Here is a 16,070-nt window from a genome sequence, read left to right as displayed (position 1 = left end):
AGGGTCCAAGTAACAAGGCCATTCGAGACTTCTGCTTGATTCGAGTAGCAGGCGGCGAAGCTAAAAAGGCCCCTATCGCTGAAGAAATACACTGAGAACACCCAACTTATGATAGGCCGTTGAGATATCTGATATATTTATGTTGTTCAAGGTAGGTTATTCAACCGATAGGATGATAAATAATATTGCCCGGCTAAGGCTAAGGATGGCTCAAACAAGCAATTCGAGATCTACCTCTTATCACTTGTATAGGAACATAGTAGAAACTTAACAGTAAGCCTGTAGATTCAAAGCATCAGTGGTATCTATCGTCAATCGTACAATCATTAGCTTTATTGCCTTGCTCAATGCTTAATTCAATGTCGCCTTGAAGCCCTGATAAGCTTGTTCGATATCAAAAGCCAGCTCTCGTGCCTGGTCCTCACTCAACTCTTCCGTGGCCCGCATTTGATTCAAGGCAATCAACCATTGTATAATCTTTCCTCGGTTCTCAAATTCACCATCTGTCACTTTGTTCACGGATTGAATGACTTCCGAGAGCAGAGGGTGCAGCGCATCCTTCGATACCATGTTCAGCTTCAAAGCGTCGAGGAATGTGATGAAGTTCTCCGTCGCAGTCAGGATCAAACTGCCTGATGCGCCACCTCCTGATCCTCCTGTTGCGCCACCTCCCGAATTGGGTGCATTGTGTGAAGCCTGTTCAACGGTCGCGGGGAGACCGATTCGTAATCGCTCGGTAGCTCGGGGACATTCCAGCTGTTGATCTCATTAGAGGTGGAATAGCAAAATCATTTGAAGGTACTTACACCCCATGTCCGCTTAAATGATTCTAAATCAACGAATTCCCGTGCGACGGTCTCATCGCCCAGGCTGGACTTGTACTGTTTCAGGAGTCGGGTGCATGTCTCAGTGTACTCCGCCTCGGTAACGACATCTTTGATGTAGGCTTTTTCGAGCCCATCGAGGGTTATGATAATGCTGTAAATCTCAGCGAGAGATTCGTAAAGGTCACGTTCTCCTGAGCTTGAGACCAATTTGACCTCCTAGACGCTGATTAGTCCGAGTGCACCCCGCGTTCCATAAGTGGGCCATACTTCGTCAAGATTGATCGAGGCCGACCGCGCCGGGTCTGGAGTGTAGCTATATGGTGTTGGCGCATAGGATAAAGGACGCTGGGAATACATTGTCAAATCCCCAGAGGCAAAAACAGAAAGTATTCAAGGTAGCAGGTCTACTCTGGTGAGGTTCAGATAGGAAGCTTGCTTATCGGCAGCCAAAGGCGGTCGCGAAGGCGGAACCGCTGATTTTCCCGGAGCCAAATTTTTTTTTCTCAGCGCTGGATCTATCTGCTCGACAAGCTGTAAGCAGAACCAATTGCCCACCATGGCCGCCGGAGGAAAGAAGTCGACGAAGAAATTTAACACAAAACATCTCAAGGACACTCTTGAGCGCCGAAAGGAATTTGCCAAGATTAAGCAACGCCATGTGTTGAAAGACAAGCGCAAGGAAAAGAGTGCCAGCCGCCGCGAAGCCGAAGAAGCTGCCAACCAGCCGGACCCCGAGCAGGTGAAGAAGCAAAATGCTTTCGCCGAGATGAACGTGGACGATTTCTTTGCAGGTGGCTTCGATATTGCCGACCCAACAAGCGACAAGAAGAAGAAGAAGGCCAGCAAGAAGGACGTTACCCCCAAGATTGGCAAGCGCAAGCGCTCGACAGACCAGGCACAAGATGAGGAGGCGTCCGGTTCGGAGGCTAGCGAGGATGGCTCTGCACACAGTGATGATGAAGAGGCCAATGAATTTGATGAGCACAAGGACCAGCTTCAGTCATTGAAGGAGAAGGACCCCGAATTCTACAAGTACCTTAAGGAGAACGATGCAGAGCTGCTGGACTTCGGTGACCAGGGGGATATGGCCGAGATCGACGAATTGAGCGAGAGCGAAGCCGCGGAGGAAGAGGGCCCTGCGAAGAAGAAGAAGAAGTCCAAGAAGCAGGACGAGGAAGAGGAGGAGGAGAAGGTTGTCGACAACACCTTGACCATCCCTATGGTGAAGAAGTGGCAGAAATTGATGGAGGAGCAATTCTCGGTCCGCGCCATGCGCCAGACTGTTTTGGCATTCCGCGCGGCAGCCACTGTCAACGACCCCGAGGCCGGCGACCAGAAGTACACCATTTCCGATCCCAATGTCTACCACCAGGTGCTGGTGACTGCTCTGAACACCGTCCCTAAGACACTTGCACACCACCTTCCCGTCAAGGAGGCCGCCGGTGGAAAGGTCAAGGTTTCCCTCGATTCGAAGAAGTTCAAGACCCTTACACCATTGATCAAATCCCACACTTCCTCGGTCCACCAGCTTCTGATGAACCTGACAGATGCTCAGACTCTCAAGTTGACCATCTCTTCTATGGAGCCCATGCTTCCCTACCTTCTCCAGTTCCGCAAGGTCCTGAAGACTCTTATCAAGACTGTTGTCAGTATTTGGTCTGATGTCTCCACCGCTGATGCTACCCGGATCACCGCATTCCTCTTGCTGCGCCGTCTGATGACCATGGGTGACCCCGGTATCAAGGAGGCCGTCCTCAAGGCTACATACGAGGGTGTGGTTAAGGGAAGTCGTAACACCACCGTCCACACTATTGCTGGTGTGAACCTGATGAAGAACTCGGCTGCTGAGATCTGGGGCATCGACCAGAACGTCTCCTATACTACTGGCTTCACCTTCATCCGCCAATTGGCTATGCACCTTCGCAACAGCACTCGTCACACCTCCAAGGAGTCCTACAAAACCATCTACAATTGGCAATACGTCCACTCGCTCGACTTCTGGTCCCGTGTGCTCTCACAACACTGTGACGGGCTCGTTGAGGCCCAGGCAGGCAAGCAGTCCGCTTTGCGGCCACTCATCTATCCCGTTGTCCAGATTACCTTGGGTGCCATGCGCCTTATCCCCACTGCGCAGTACTTCCCGCTCCGCTTCCAGATGGCCCGCGCCTTGCTTCGTATTTCCCGCGCCACAGGAACTTACATCCCGCTCGCCTCATCCTTGTTGGAAGTTCTTACCTCTGCCGAGATGCGCAAGTCCCCCAGAGCCGGCACTCTTAAGCCTCTCGACTTCAACACTGCCATCCGTGCTCCTAAATCCTACCTCAGATCTCGTGTCTACCAGGATGGTGTCGGTGAGCAGGTCGCTGAGCTCCTCTCCGAGTTCTTTGTCCTCTGGTCTAAGCACATCGCCTTCCCTGAACTTTCGGTTCCGGTTGTTGTCTCCCTTAAGCGCTGGCTGAAGCAGGTCTCTGCCCGCAATGGCGGCAACAAGAACGCCAAGATCAATCAGATGATTCTTCTGCTCGTGCAAAAGGTCGAGGCTAATGCTCGCTGGATTGAGGAGCGCCGTTTGAACGTTTCCTTCACTCCTCGCAACCGCACGGAGGTTGAGAACTTCCTGAAGGATGTTGACTGGGAGACCACACCTCTTGGTGCATTCGTGAAGACTCAGCGCAAGTTGAGAGAAGAGCGCGCTGCTATTCTTGAGGAGGGTCGCATCGAGGAGGAGAAGCGCCGCGCTGAAGCTAAGAAAAACGATGTTGATGAGACCATGGGTGATTTCGGCAGTGACGAGGGAAGTGAGGATGAGGAGATGGAGAGCGAGGACGAGATTGAAGAGGAAGAAGAGGAGGAGGACGAGGATGAAGATGAGATGGAGATGGAGGACGAGTAGATACCGTCTCCTTCCATTCTTGTATATCTTTCATGTCGATCTACTATTACTACCGGGATATTCCGCATCAAAAGAATCAGGCGTTTCTATGTTTTTACACAATCATCAATTCCAAATCCACGCTAGTTCAAAGTGCTTTGTAATGCTAAAGGGATATCTAATTATAATGATATGCTCAAAAAGCAGTGGAAACTAAACCGACCCAACAGGCATTCGATCCTCCCCCCAGGCCCTTGTCCTTTCCTTCCTCAACGCGGCATCCTCCTCTTCCGCCCACGCCAAAGACTCATTCGGCAACATAATCGCCTTATCAATAGCAACCGGCAACCCCCTATGTCTACCTCTCAACGCAACAGCTGCAAGAATAAGCTTACTAATAGGATGCCACGCTCCACAGAACGAATAATTCTTCCCTGGATAACCCACACTTACGCCGACACAGCCATACGCCGACACAACCTCGAAAATGATATTGAAGGTCGCAAATGCGACAGGGTGTGCGGAGAAGTGGTCCGATTCCGCAATGGCGATGAAGAGAACGGCTAGTGCGATCCACCAAAGATCGTGGCTGAGTTGGGATCGGAGTTGCTGGTGCACAAAGTAGCCGCGGGATGTCTCTGAGGCGCTGGGTCGGCCTAGGTGGTGTCGAATTAGGTCAACGAGAACATTACTGCGGCTTGTATTGGCGGGAGATTTGGCTGATTCATCATTGGCGTAGATTCCGAGGGAGCGTTCTTCGTAAACGTTTGTGTTGCTGGAATAATTCAGCTATGTTTAGTCAAGAATTTGGACTGAGACATACCGCATTGTCACCAGCACTGGAAATGCGGAGACGTACTGTTATTCTGTTAGTGACCTTGCTATAATATGGTTGAGATGCTGATCATCTTACCATCATGAGAACTAAAAAAATCAGTTAATGGTTCGAACATTGTATTAGATATACTGAAAGACTTACCATAGAGTACAAGCAGGCCCTGGCGTAGATCAGAGATCGTCACGACGTAGAACCCTCCAGAACGAACAGCTGTCACCATTGTTAGACATGCATAGTAGAGACGGTGTGAATAACGAACCAACAGCTTGGAACAGCCCATCCAGAACTCGATACTCAGATGGTAAACTCTCGATTTCCTTGTTGCCGATAGATAAGATCTCAAAACCAGCCCAGTCTATGGCGTTGAGAACAATGATTGTTCCGAGTAAATACCAAGTATGACGAGCCGGGAAAAGGTTTGTATAAACCCTGCGTGGATGATCCAATATGAAATCCAAAGTCATACGCCATGACGTACATGCCGGGCGATCGGGCAATAAGGCTCTCATGGTCCAAATAATGAATCGCAAAAAGCAGGGATAGAGGGTGTTGCCAGCAAGAATCAGCATCGCCATGGTGAGGAGTGGGTAAGCACTAAATTTCTAACGTTAATTAAGCTCTCTAGCACATCATAAGATCCACATACTTCAATTGTAAAGCGGTCATATTCTTATCCAAAAGAGCCATACCGCTGTTCACAAACGCTGACACGGCAAAGAAGGCACCTGTCCAGAATGGCGAGAGGCCATTCTCCTGTGCAATCTCTGGGTGGTTTACCTGCATCCAGGTACCAATGCCGACTACTCCAAGGACGAGGAAGGCGATCAGGTAAAGTGAAACGATGACCGACAGAAAAGAGACGGCTTTATACTCGACTCCACCAAGTTTTTCACGTTCGGCCGATGTTAACCCGTGGAATTGCGAGTTGCGAGATATCATTCCCTTTGACCAAAAGTATTTCTGTGAGCCTTGGTTCAGATCTTCCAGCTTCGATTTGGGTGACTCGACTGGGTATAGAGGCACTGGTGCCGCATCACGAGGGTGATTATTCAGATCAGGTCTTGCGCCCACACCGACCATGGGGAAAACCCGATGGTGATGACGATGGGCTACTGTATCTGCAATTGTGATCTGGTCGCCGTCATCCCATGTAGCCCGATCACTGGAGCCCACTTGGGTTTCATGAACGGTCACAGTCTGTGGTCGGGATTTGCCCTGTGCCTCGAGCTCATAGCCTGTTGTGTCGGCGCAGGTTGCATTCTGTAATCCCAGAATTGATGCCTGACGTGAAGCGTTACGCTCTTCTGAAACGATTTGCAGTTTTGCCTCAAATCCTCGCTTGCGGACAATCAGCACGGCGATGGAGACGAATATCACAGAGCCAAGAATGAGCAAAACGAATAGAATAACTTGCTGAACCGTATTGAGAGTTGACAGATCAACCTAAAATACGTTAGAAATTTTTGCGCTGTTGATGTTCGAGATCCTACCGTATTTAATCCAGCGCCAGTCATCGCACTGACGCATAGGAAGATAGCATCAACATAAGCGACACTCTGCCATGGTGTCGATGTCAAATAAAATATAATACTGCTGACCAGACATGTCACAATAAAGTAGACATAATGTAACGTTAAAAAATTAGCTGGTGGCAGTATCGCGGTCATAGCTCGGCCCATAGGTCCTTGCCATAACGCTGCGGGTGCAAGTTAGCCAGGAATTTAAATAGTATAATAGCGAGACGTACGGGCCAGTCTCGCACGAAATCTCATTTAAAATGCAAGCCAAGAATCAATATTTCGAGATAAGGAAGAAAGGCCAATTGGAAGAGAAGCCCCCGCCTCGTGGAGGCGATTGTCGGTGAACAGATGTAGGTGTATTTCTTTCAGGTTTAAAAGTGAAGTAACACTCATCCACTATATGGTCAAAAGTATTGTATTCATGTCGTGACCGTGACCAGTGGAAAAGAAAGAGTCTCACGGGTTTGACGGATTTGACGGGAGGCTGTACTGTGGGCAGAACGGGTATAAGAGATTTTCCAAGGATGAACCCCACTTTAACCCTGTTTTAGCCCTGCCAACATGACCACTTAGATGTCACATGTGCAGGTTAGATCATAATCAATTATCTGGATTATAGAATCACAATGAATCCTACCTAGCATAAAATATTTGCAAATAACATACGGTGAAGGCGAACTTATTGCTGTGGGTCGCGATGATCCTCGCGTCGCGTGGCGTAGGGCTGGACCAGTAATCAGCCACTAAGTATATATTGAAGACGGGAACGCTCGTAGGCAGCACGCTCTGACGACGTACGAATCGGACACACTAAGCGAAAATTTATCACGACAGAAGGTCGCCTACGGAGAGTCGCAAGCACCCTGTCAAGGTGAAGAAAAAGAATAATTTAATATATCAATCTGATCCTTATATATTCAAAGCATCTTTTGTACGCGCTTCACCAGACTTCGCTCGAACTGTTCCACTCCGTTCGATTGCTCGTTCAACTTGCCCGTCTTGATCACATAGACAGATCGACGTCGAGTGATTTCTTTGGTTTCTTCCTCTTCGATTCCCTCAAAATCATCATCTAATTTATGCTCCGTATCCCGCTTCCCTTCGACAACTGACCGGACTAAGAATCGATCGTGAGATACGAGAAGGATGGCCCCGTTAAAGGAGGACAGCGCCGTGGCAAGCGCCGTGACAGTATGATAATCTAGATGAGTGGTGATCTCATCGAGAATGAGAAGCTGAGGTGCACTCCAAACAATCCGGGCTAGAGCGAGACGAACCTATGGATCGATGAGTATGTTGCTGTTCTAGAGGGAAGAGTTGACTTACCAACTGCCCACCGGACAGTTTAGCCACGGGTACATCGGACGCAATGCGGCCTTGTAGACCCATTGATGAAAGAAGTCCTCTAACGGCTCCCTCATTTAGAGCATCGCCCGTTTCCGTCATCAATAACCCGAGTGCAGTGAGACTGGGCTCCCCTCGACCACGTTCCTGTAGTTCCTCTACCGAATGCTGGCCATAATAACCCACTTTCAACCGTGAATGAGTCGATACTTTGCCTTTCGATGGAACGAGCTGTCCAGTTAAGACGCGAAGAAGAGTCGTTTTCCCTGACCCGTTGAGACCCATTATCCCAACACGATCACCAATGTGAACCACTAAATTGATATCGTCTAGAATGATGTGATCATTCTTGTATCTGAATTTGATACCCTCCAGAGAGACCAGTGGTCCTGGGAACCTTAGCTCAGTCGCATCGGGCAGACTCATTGTTGCGCCTCGCTCATCCGTCGGTACTTCGATTTCTGCCCGACAGTGGGCATGGTATCCTGGCAGATCACGATTCAATTTAAATCGGCCTCCAGTCGCACTAACTTGGAGTCCCATTCGATCCTCGACTCTCTTTTGTCGCGATTTTGCCTGTCGAAGCTTGTTCTCGTCATTGGTCTTCTTGCCTATCTTAATATTCTCGCGGATACTGGCCTCCATGTGGGCAGCCTGTCGTTCTTGCGCCTCCTTCATACGTCCCAGATATAGCTTCTGTGCTTCGAAGTCTTGCTCGTAGGCGGCGAGGTTTCCGCGGAAATAGTTCAATTTTTGATCCCGCAGAATTACAATCTCTTCGCAGACGGCGTTGATAAAGTCTCGGTCGTGCGAGACGAGAAGGATTGTGGTATGAGAACTGTCGCGTAGTCGTTGGAGGTATTTCTCGAGCCAGACTACTCCTAGAAGATCGAGGAAGTTGGTCGGTTCGTCAAGAATCATGACATCGGGTTTTTGGATCAGAACGGATGCAAGCATGCAGCGCATTCGCCACCCCCCTGACAATGTTGAGACTTTCTTTTCCATGGCTTCTTCTTTGAATCCCAGTCCCTGCAATATTTGGCGTGCCTCCTTTTCGATATCAGCCAATTTCATCTGTGGAGATGTTAGTTGGTAATATCGCGATCAAAGTGTAAGGCACTTGCGTCTTCAAGTTGGGATTGCAAATTCTGGAGCATTTCAACTGCAGCCTGTGTATCTATTTGGACCGTCTCGGCATCAATAACATCAAATTCCTGGATCAGTCTGTTTGATTCTCAGACAAGTGCAATTCTATATTGAGGCAATTTCCTTACAGCTCTTGTGTTGATTCAAGTTTGGATTCAGCAGCCTTTAGGTCTTTTCTCGCCTGTAGACCCCTTGCACCACTTTTCAAGTGGGCATTTTTATGAGCAAGGAATAATCCCCTCTCTGCTTGTTGATGTCGAATGTTGCGAATGGCCTGCACCGGCTTCGATGGCTCTTCAGTCTCGAAGCTCTTGGATAGAACTGAATAAAGTCAATAACTGCCATCAAAGCCATCCGAGGGTTCTTACGGTCTGCCAGCCGAACAGCCTCATTTCTGGCTTCGTCACTTCCGAGAACTGACTCCAGAACAGATTTATCCAATCTCAAGCCGTATGTGCTCCCACATTCATCCTGGTCATCTGTCTGCTGTAAAATTGCAATGCGAGTCGCGTGGGGAATCCCAGGAATGAGCTTCTCAGCCATCGCTCGTAAGAGTGCTTTCGAAACTGTGTCAGTAAAACATATATCGGTGCCTCAACGCTCGGCCCAGGGAATCAATTTGCTTACTTGACTTTCCAGTTCCATTCCGTCCTAGCAACCCATAATGAACACCTCCCTTGAGCCGAAGATGACCATCAGAGATAAGCTCTTGACCAGCTGCCAAAGCCTTAGATTTCCCCTTCGCTCTCAGTTTGGAGGGGCCTTCAGTTGTGGTAGAAGTGGATGAAGTGACCACGATGCCCAGGCCTTCCACATCTATCTTTTTGGTGTAAGTCGCGATCTCAAAACCATGTTGGATTCGTTTACCTCGGGTGAGGGGTTATCATCTAGAAGATGAAACCGAGTTTGCTTGCAAGTTGCAAGAATTGTGGGAGCAGATGTCATGGCCGATATGTATGGCTTTTGTTGACAGATCAAGATACTGGATGAATGCAAGCGGTATGATAGAATTATTCACACGAATCCAGATCACGAGCGAATATCCTCGGTTATTAATTTCAATATATCACTCTAGCAAATTCCAATGTCCCTCGTCTTAAGAGTTATGCCAAGAACCAAGTTAAGACCCCTTGGTAGACCCTGGGGTCGGGCTCCTAAAGCGGTTTAGCCCGGTGCCGAAGACCGTTATATGGCGGGCAGTATCGACACAGACTCAGTCAACGAATTTGTAGATTCATGAGTCACGAGCAATCAATTGATGCAACCGTGAGTCTCGAGCAATGCAGCTTTCAAGGATACCATAGCTAACGTTGTTGATTCTAAGTAAGAATGCACGGCTGAGTGGATGAATTCGACACCTGCAAAAGGTGGCAATAATCACGTGTGTATTTGGCGAGTTCATGAGTAAGCGACACCTCGATCATCTGTGCTTGGGTTCGTAAAATTGGGGAAAATTTCAGAATAACTTGATTGTACAGAATAATCATGGAATACACATTTCACGCAAACTTATATACTTTGTCATATCTGGAACCGACGTTCGTGAGCTTGAAATTAACAGAAAGTCTCTCTACATAGATAAGTCATAGTAAACATGATAAAAATATACATACAGTACCTATATTTCACAACATTCGAAGGAAGAACGCAATCAAGACATTCATATGTATATAGCCAGGGTATGTACAGACATACATACAAGGTATACTAATTGATGTAGGCATTATACATGCGCATGCTTATCGTATGTATATATGTACAATTGAGGTTCAATCTCGAAAATATATCTGAGCCCTGGAATTAAACTTGACTTCATGGGCACCTGCAGGGCATGCCCAGGTTTCGGTAGTGCACCTTGGAATCCATGGATGTCCCAAGGTCGTGGCCTCCCGGGGGGAACAAAGAAAGCCTTGGCCTTCTCGAATCAACCGTGACCAAGGCATATGATGTTTATCCCTACCAATGTAGGTTACATACTTTATTGGACCGGAAGCTTCGGGATTATCGAGCACGCCCCTAGTATATCCACTAGTAGTGATGATCATGAAAATCTCTATCGACTAGTGATCATCACAGCCGTTGACCCGTCAATATTGACAAACGGTAGCTGGATGGATCATGGACGTGCACTGAGGTGATCTTCTTATACTATGGATATATTACGTATCTCCTCGACTTGCATGTGGTCTCACGGTCCACGTGGGTTGTATAATCGTGTGGTATCAGTCTGTGGAGCTCGGCACCTAGCAGTTGAAAATAAACTCTGGGCAGGGAAAATTCCTAGCCGGAAGATCCCTGCTAGTTGATTGAGACTAGTGAGTCCACACGGGATATCAGGGATTGAGTTCAACTGTGCTGGATTTTTTTTTTTTCAGTCAGGCGATCTGGTCCAAAGACGGCAGGTAGATAGATTCGGTTCGATCGATATACGAGAAGGCAACCAAGCTGAGGCTCGACCGTTTCCTTTGATCTAGACACACAGCCAAATTGAAGATTTCGTCAGAACCAAACAACCAGGGCATCGAGACCTTCCATTTCAAAGTGGACTCGGTTAGGGGTCTCTGGGCCCTGAGGCGTCTAACTAAGCGACCTGATCAGGGCCAGCGGGGCGTGCAGAGTCGTCGTCAGACAGCCAAGATAGAGCATGTAAAATTCTGGGCTCGGGGCAGGACCACTTTTAGGACCCACGTCGGTTTCAATTAGGTCGGATATATACGTAGCCAATGGGTATGCCAGAAAAACCTAGACTTCGGAGGGTAGCCGGGTCTATTAGCTGTTCCCAGGGTATAGTTACATAAGCGAAAGCACTTAATGTGAGCCGTTTCATTAGGAACCAGGATAGAATTTGAAAGATAAAGTTGGATTGGGCCAAGCTATTGCCAAGGTCCGTCTGCCGAAATTCGGCACTGGGTCAGGGGAACCCGCCTTGTGAACCATTGGACTCTTTGGTTCAAGCCGAGGGAAAAAGAATATTCAAAAAATAACCACAAGTTAATTAGTGGAAATAAGCAATGGTTTTGAGTAATTAATGATCGCCTGCATTATCGACGCCTTACCGCACCACGGGGAACTAAATCGGTTTCAAATGTTATTTTTGGTGAGACTACTCCGTATAGAGTACTGCATTACGGATCGAGTCCGTGAGGCGCAGACAATCAAGCTCAGCCTCTCATACGTTTCCATGTTTGCATAACGCCTCAGCCCTAGGTGATCGTTTCTCAAAAAAGGGGTGATGCCGACTGAACAAAGTTTCTTCGGTCCGTGATCCGCTGAAGGCCGCGCGGCTATGAGTTCATCCGCTAGACTGTGATACTGTTATGTAAATGTTTGATTCTCAACCAGAGGAAAGAACACAATTGAGTTTGAAGATCAGCTTACCTGGGAAGATGTTCCATGTGAGAGTTTGGGAAGTTTTGGAAGTTACAGTATGCAATGTGCTCATGAAAAGTTAGCTCGGCCGAGCTATCCGTATGGGGCTTATATCTCCTTGTATCCACGGAAGCCTCCCGGACCAATCATAGAGTAGAATCTAGCGAGGTAATGGATACTCCGTTGTCTCCGCCTTCATTTCTAGAAGGAGGATAAAAACCTTATTGTTGGTTCCTACGGGACGGAGTCTGTCTTCCGAGGTCTCCATAGATTTAGCCACCCAGTTTTGCATTAGCTCGTACAATGTGAAACATGTTCGGGCCATGGGACGCGCAGTGTTTCTGAATGAAAGAAACGTGCAATAATATCCGAGATGGCGAAATTCCTGAAGTATTGAGTACATTGCATGAAGAACTAGGGTGTAAAAGGGGTCTCTAGGCGCTATTCGCGCAATCATGCTAATGACGCTCCATGGTGTTTTAAGGCGGAATCAAGCCTCCGCTTACTCTGCGCCGGGACTGTCTAGACCATTTCCAGGTAAGCTAGTTTTATTTGGGCGATCCTTTGTCTCTTTATTCTTCCCTCGGAAAATCTAATCCAAAATTACGATCTATGTTAATGCGAAGAATGTCGAGGATAGGGTGATAAACATCGGGAGCACAGCCACCAGCGTCATGGGATTTCGGCATTTTCCAAGATATTCGAACCAATTAATGGAGGGCCATGCCTTGGTACAAATAATCTATTTTGATGTGAAGAGCCAATCATAAGGATTTGTTCTCCCCACTAAGTTCAGGGGATTTCGGGTCAATTGCCTTTGACCACCGCAGTACTACCTAAGAGGATATGGAGAGGGAATATAGACACAGAGGCGGACATTCAAGATAATTATTCAGAATTAAAACAAATCTGGAAAATTAAACTCAGAATCAAATACAAAGCCTAATAAATCCGAATTTTACCCATGAGCCGTGGCACATTGGCCGTAGCGGAGTAAATAACAACCGTTTCAGCGCTAAGTTCACCGCCCAACCAATCAAACTTGACAATTCGGAGGCTCCGCTGAGTCATCAATAAGGACGCGCAAGCCTTTTTTGCTGCTATTCTGGATCTCTTGCCTTTCCCCTGGTCACTGATCCAATCCTCCCCCTCCCCTACTCCATCGACCCATTCTATTCCGTACCTTTATCTCTTATGATCGAACGCCCCCCATTCTAGCCTTCTAGACTTTCACTTTTCTTTCGTTAAATCCATTTAAATACTCCGCTTTATCTCCCACACCCACGCAATCTAATCCCCATTTCTACGACCTTATCCGAAGGGGGGGAAAATATAATAAAGAGGGCCCTCGAATATAACACCATGGCGACCCTCGCTGAACACCCGCTCCACTCCGCCTCTCCCATGCCGACTATGCCAGCTACTTACGACCAAGAACTTGACTCCTTTATCAACTTCGACCAGCTCGCCTATTCCTCCGCCGACGCCGCCCGACCCAAGGTCGCCTTGGCCAGCCAACCCTCGGTCGCAAGTACGGATTTCACTAGTGATGCCAGAAGTGCCAGCTTCGCTTCCAGTGGACAATCGCCAATCGCCTTCCAAGCCCCCAGCCATCATTACGAAGAACACCGCCAGCAGACTGGTCTGCCTCCCGGTGCCTTGTCCATGACCTACAGCCAACAAGTACCTCATCCTATGGGTTTCAACGGAAACCAAGGCTACCCGGTGAATGGTGAAATATACGCCCCTATGAAGCGAGAGGAGGCTCCTTTCGATTTTAGCGCCGCCCCGACCCGGAATCCATCCGAGATGGACATGGAGTCTGACGGCATCAACTCCACTCCTTACTATTTCTCGGCGAACCCTGGCAACAAGAGCCAATACGTCGACCCCAACGCTCTCGGAGGCCATGAGCTGGCTCAGCCTGGTCCATCTACGCAGGTGGGTCGCATGTACCCTGGTATGCATCAGCAGCAGGCTGCGATGGCCAAGGCAGCCCAACAACAGAAGCACAATGAGATGGTCCGTCATCAGATGCAGCAGCGCCGCGTCGAGGAGGCTCCTACTCCCATGCCCATGCCCATGCCCACCCGTGGTCCTCACAACCCCGACCCCATCGTTGAGGAGCGCATTTCTCGTCTCTTACAGCAGATGCGCGCGAACGCCGTCGCTGCGGGCGAGGTGTCTCCCACCCCCTCTAATCTTCCCCAGATGGCCAAGGCCCGCAAGGACGAGGCCGACATGGATGAGGATGAGCGTCTGTTGGCTAGTGAGGAGGGCAAGAAACTGAGCAGCAAGGAGCGCCGTCAACTACGCAACAAGGTGTCTGCTCGCGCCTTCCGTTCCCGCCGCAAGGGTATGTATATGCGAGTGCCCATCTAATTTTCTTACTAACATTTCTGCAGAATACATCGGTCAACTTGAGAGTGAAGTTGCCGCTCGTACCAATGAGGCTCACGAGGCTCGCCTTCAAAACCGTGCACTTTACGAGGAGAATGCCCGCTTGAACGACCTGGCTCGCATGCTTCTGGGATCGCCTCACTTCGCCAACTTCCTGAACGAAATGCCCGACAGCGTCCCACCCCAGGTCCAGGCTCACCAGCCACCCCCGCAGCCCCAGCAAGCACCCGCGCCCAAGGAGGCCAGTGCTCCCCGCCAGGAGTTCCAGATGCAGCAACACACCCAACCCAACATGGTCATGGTCCCGAACCCTAACCAGGCTATGGATTCTTCTATGCTGAACAGCGGTTGGAACTCTGGAATTGACATGAACTACGGCAACACCTCCGTTTTCGCTGTGCTTGAGGTTCCCGAGGGCCCTTCCTTTGACGCTGAGATTCTGTCTGGCAAGTCTTCATCGCTGGGTTCATCCGAGTCTGCCAAGGACGAGGCACCTGTCTTCGACCACCCCGAGGGTGAGGTTACTCGGAAGTCTGACATCGGTTTTGCCAATCCTGACGTGGAGATTGATGAGTCTGACCCTGCTTATGCTCTCTTTGTTGACTCTCCTGCTCCGTCTGCTACTTCTGATGATCATATTTTCAATGGTCTCCAGTCCGAGAAGTCGACTTCCCACTACGAGCTTGTTGTGGACGCTGCTCAGGCCTCCGCCGTCGCCCATGCCCGCTTCAATACCCTCTGCTCTAGCATGCAAGCTGCTTTTGACCGAGTGTCTCTTGTCACGTCCCACCTCCAGTGATTCCCCCATTAGCGTCCATCTTTTGACCCACTTTTTTCTATGTATATCTGTTTTTTCTTTTTTCTTTTTTTTTTACCATTTACTGGCATATCTCATTACTTTTTTATACGGCGTGACCACCCACACATTTAAGTTAGCCGTCTCCTGTTCGTGTGATCTGGTCAGTCCTGGGAGTTTTTACGGCGCCTATATCTTGTCATCATATTGTGTATCTCCGGGGTTGGGCTTTCTGGGTGGAAATTTGGTAGCGGTTCCTCGGCGTAAGGACCAGCGATTTAAGCTCAAAATTGATTTTTTTTTACTGATATCGCTTATCGTGTAAGCTGCCCACTTTTAGGCAGACGTATTCTTTTGGGGGCGGAGCCACTGCGGATTAAACATCAAAGGTTCGTGGGGGCTGCGCAATGCACGAACGTCTCATTGTTGATTAGCGCCAATTCGCAATCACCATGCATGATACCCTCACCACTGAATACGCTGAAACTGACCCTATGAGGTTAGTTTAGGCCCGCCTCGATCCTAGCATAAGCTTGGTTAGTTCTACTCGCCAACCCCGCCGATCACCCGTATGAATTCGTCATGTCCTTCGTCCCGACTTGCCCTTGGTTGGCCAGCGCCTGTTCCAATATCCATACCGGGCGCTTGTATCTTTGCTCCCACGAGCCGATTCATGGTTCTATTTTGACATAACCTCCAGGGCTGATCACCAAGCATGGTCAGCGTTCCAGGTAGATCGAAGGCATGCAATACATGCCTCCAAAGAAAGATCAAGGTATATTGAATGCCCACTTCATCGCGCGAGTCTCCGCGCTAAAATCGGTACTAGTGTAATCAAGGCCCCGTGCCGTGTAAGCAATGCCGCTCTTCCAACCGCCTCTGCACAGGCTATCAACGGAGACGTGGCTACGTGTTTTCGGAGAATGTCGTTTTAGCCAATCCCACCACGTCCCAAGAA

General features: G+C 48.9%; 5 protein-coding genes across 5 annotated transcripts; 2 read left to right on the top strand and 3 right to left on the bottom strand.

Moving 5' to 3' along the window:
* Positions 1-351: 351 nt before the first annotated feature.
* Positions 352-1,184, bottom strand: N7520_004432 (ESCRT-I subunit protein VPS28; the record flags this gene model as incomplete). Its single annotated transcript, XM_057138366.1, has 3 exons — positions 352-756; positions 807-1,043; positions 1,095-1,184. 3 exons carry the CDS (start codon positions 1,182-1,184, stop codon positions 352-354), a joined length of 732 nt encoding a protein of 243 aa, XP_056996573.1.
* Positions 1,185-1,383: 199 nt separating this feature from the next.
* Positions 1,384-3,720, top strand: N7520_004431 (mRNA-binding ribosome synthesis protein NOC2; the record flags this gene model as incomplete). Its single annotated transcript, XM_057138365.1, has 1 exon — positions 1,384-3,720. One exon carries the CDS (start codon positions 1,384-1,386, stop codon positions 3,718-3,720), a length of 2,337 nt encoding a protein of 778 aa, XP_056996572.1.
* A 192-nt stretch (positions 3,721-3,912) lies between these two features.
* On the bottom strand, positions 3,913-6,309 carry N7520_004430 (uncharacterized protein; the record flags this gene model as incomplete). Its single annotated transcript, XM_057138364.1, has 8 exons — positions 3,913-4,474; positions 4,523-4,557; positions 4,613-4,623; positions 4,679-4,747; positions 4,797-5,131; positions 5,184-5,980; positions 6,028-6,233; positions 6,285-6,309. The coding sequence occupies 8 exons, from the start codon at positions 6,307-6,309 to the stop codon at positions 3,913-3,915; spliced, it is 2,040 nt and encodes a 679-aa protein (XP_056996571.1).
* A 665-nt stretch (positions 6,310-6,974) lies between these two features.
* N7520_004429 (ABC-F family ATP-binding cassette domain-containing protein) lies at positions 6,975-9,492 on the bottom strand (the record flags this gene model as incomplete). The annotated part of the gene is made up of 7 exons (XM_057138363.1): positions 6,975-7,334; positions 7,384-8,475; positions 8,526-8,625; positions 8,676-8,868; positions 8,916-9,104; positions 9,175-9,367; positions 9,415-9,492. The coding sequence occupies 7 exons, from the start codon at positions 9,490-9,492 to the stop codon at positions 6,975-6,977; spliced, it is 2,205 nt and encodes a 734-aa protein (XP_056996570.1).
* A 3,786-nt stretch (positions 9,493-13,278) lies between these two features.
* Positions 13,279-15,115, top strand: N7520_004428 (bZIP transcription factor; the record flags this gene model as incomplete). The annotated part of the gene is made up of 2 exons (XM_057138362.1): positions 13,279-14,272; positions 14,322-15,115. 2 exons carry the CDS (start codon positions 13,279-13,281, stop codon positions 15,113-15,115), a joined length of 1,788 nt encoding a protein of 595 aa, XP_056996569.1.
* Between the last annotated feature and the right edge of the window lie 955 nt (positions 15,116-16,070).

Source organism: Penicillium odoratum (genome assembly GCF_028828045.1).
Source record: "Penicillium odoratum strain IBT 22623 chromosome Unknown utg000004l_segment0_segment0, whole genome shotgun sequence".
Taxonomy (NCBI): Eukaryota; Fungi; Ascomycota; class Eurotiomycetes; order Eurotiales; family Aspergillaceae; genus Penicillium; species Penicillium odoratum.
Note: the sequence above shows the minus strand (reverse complement) of the source record. Positions and strands in the feature narration are given on the sequence as shown.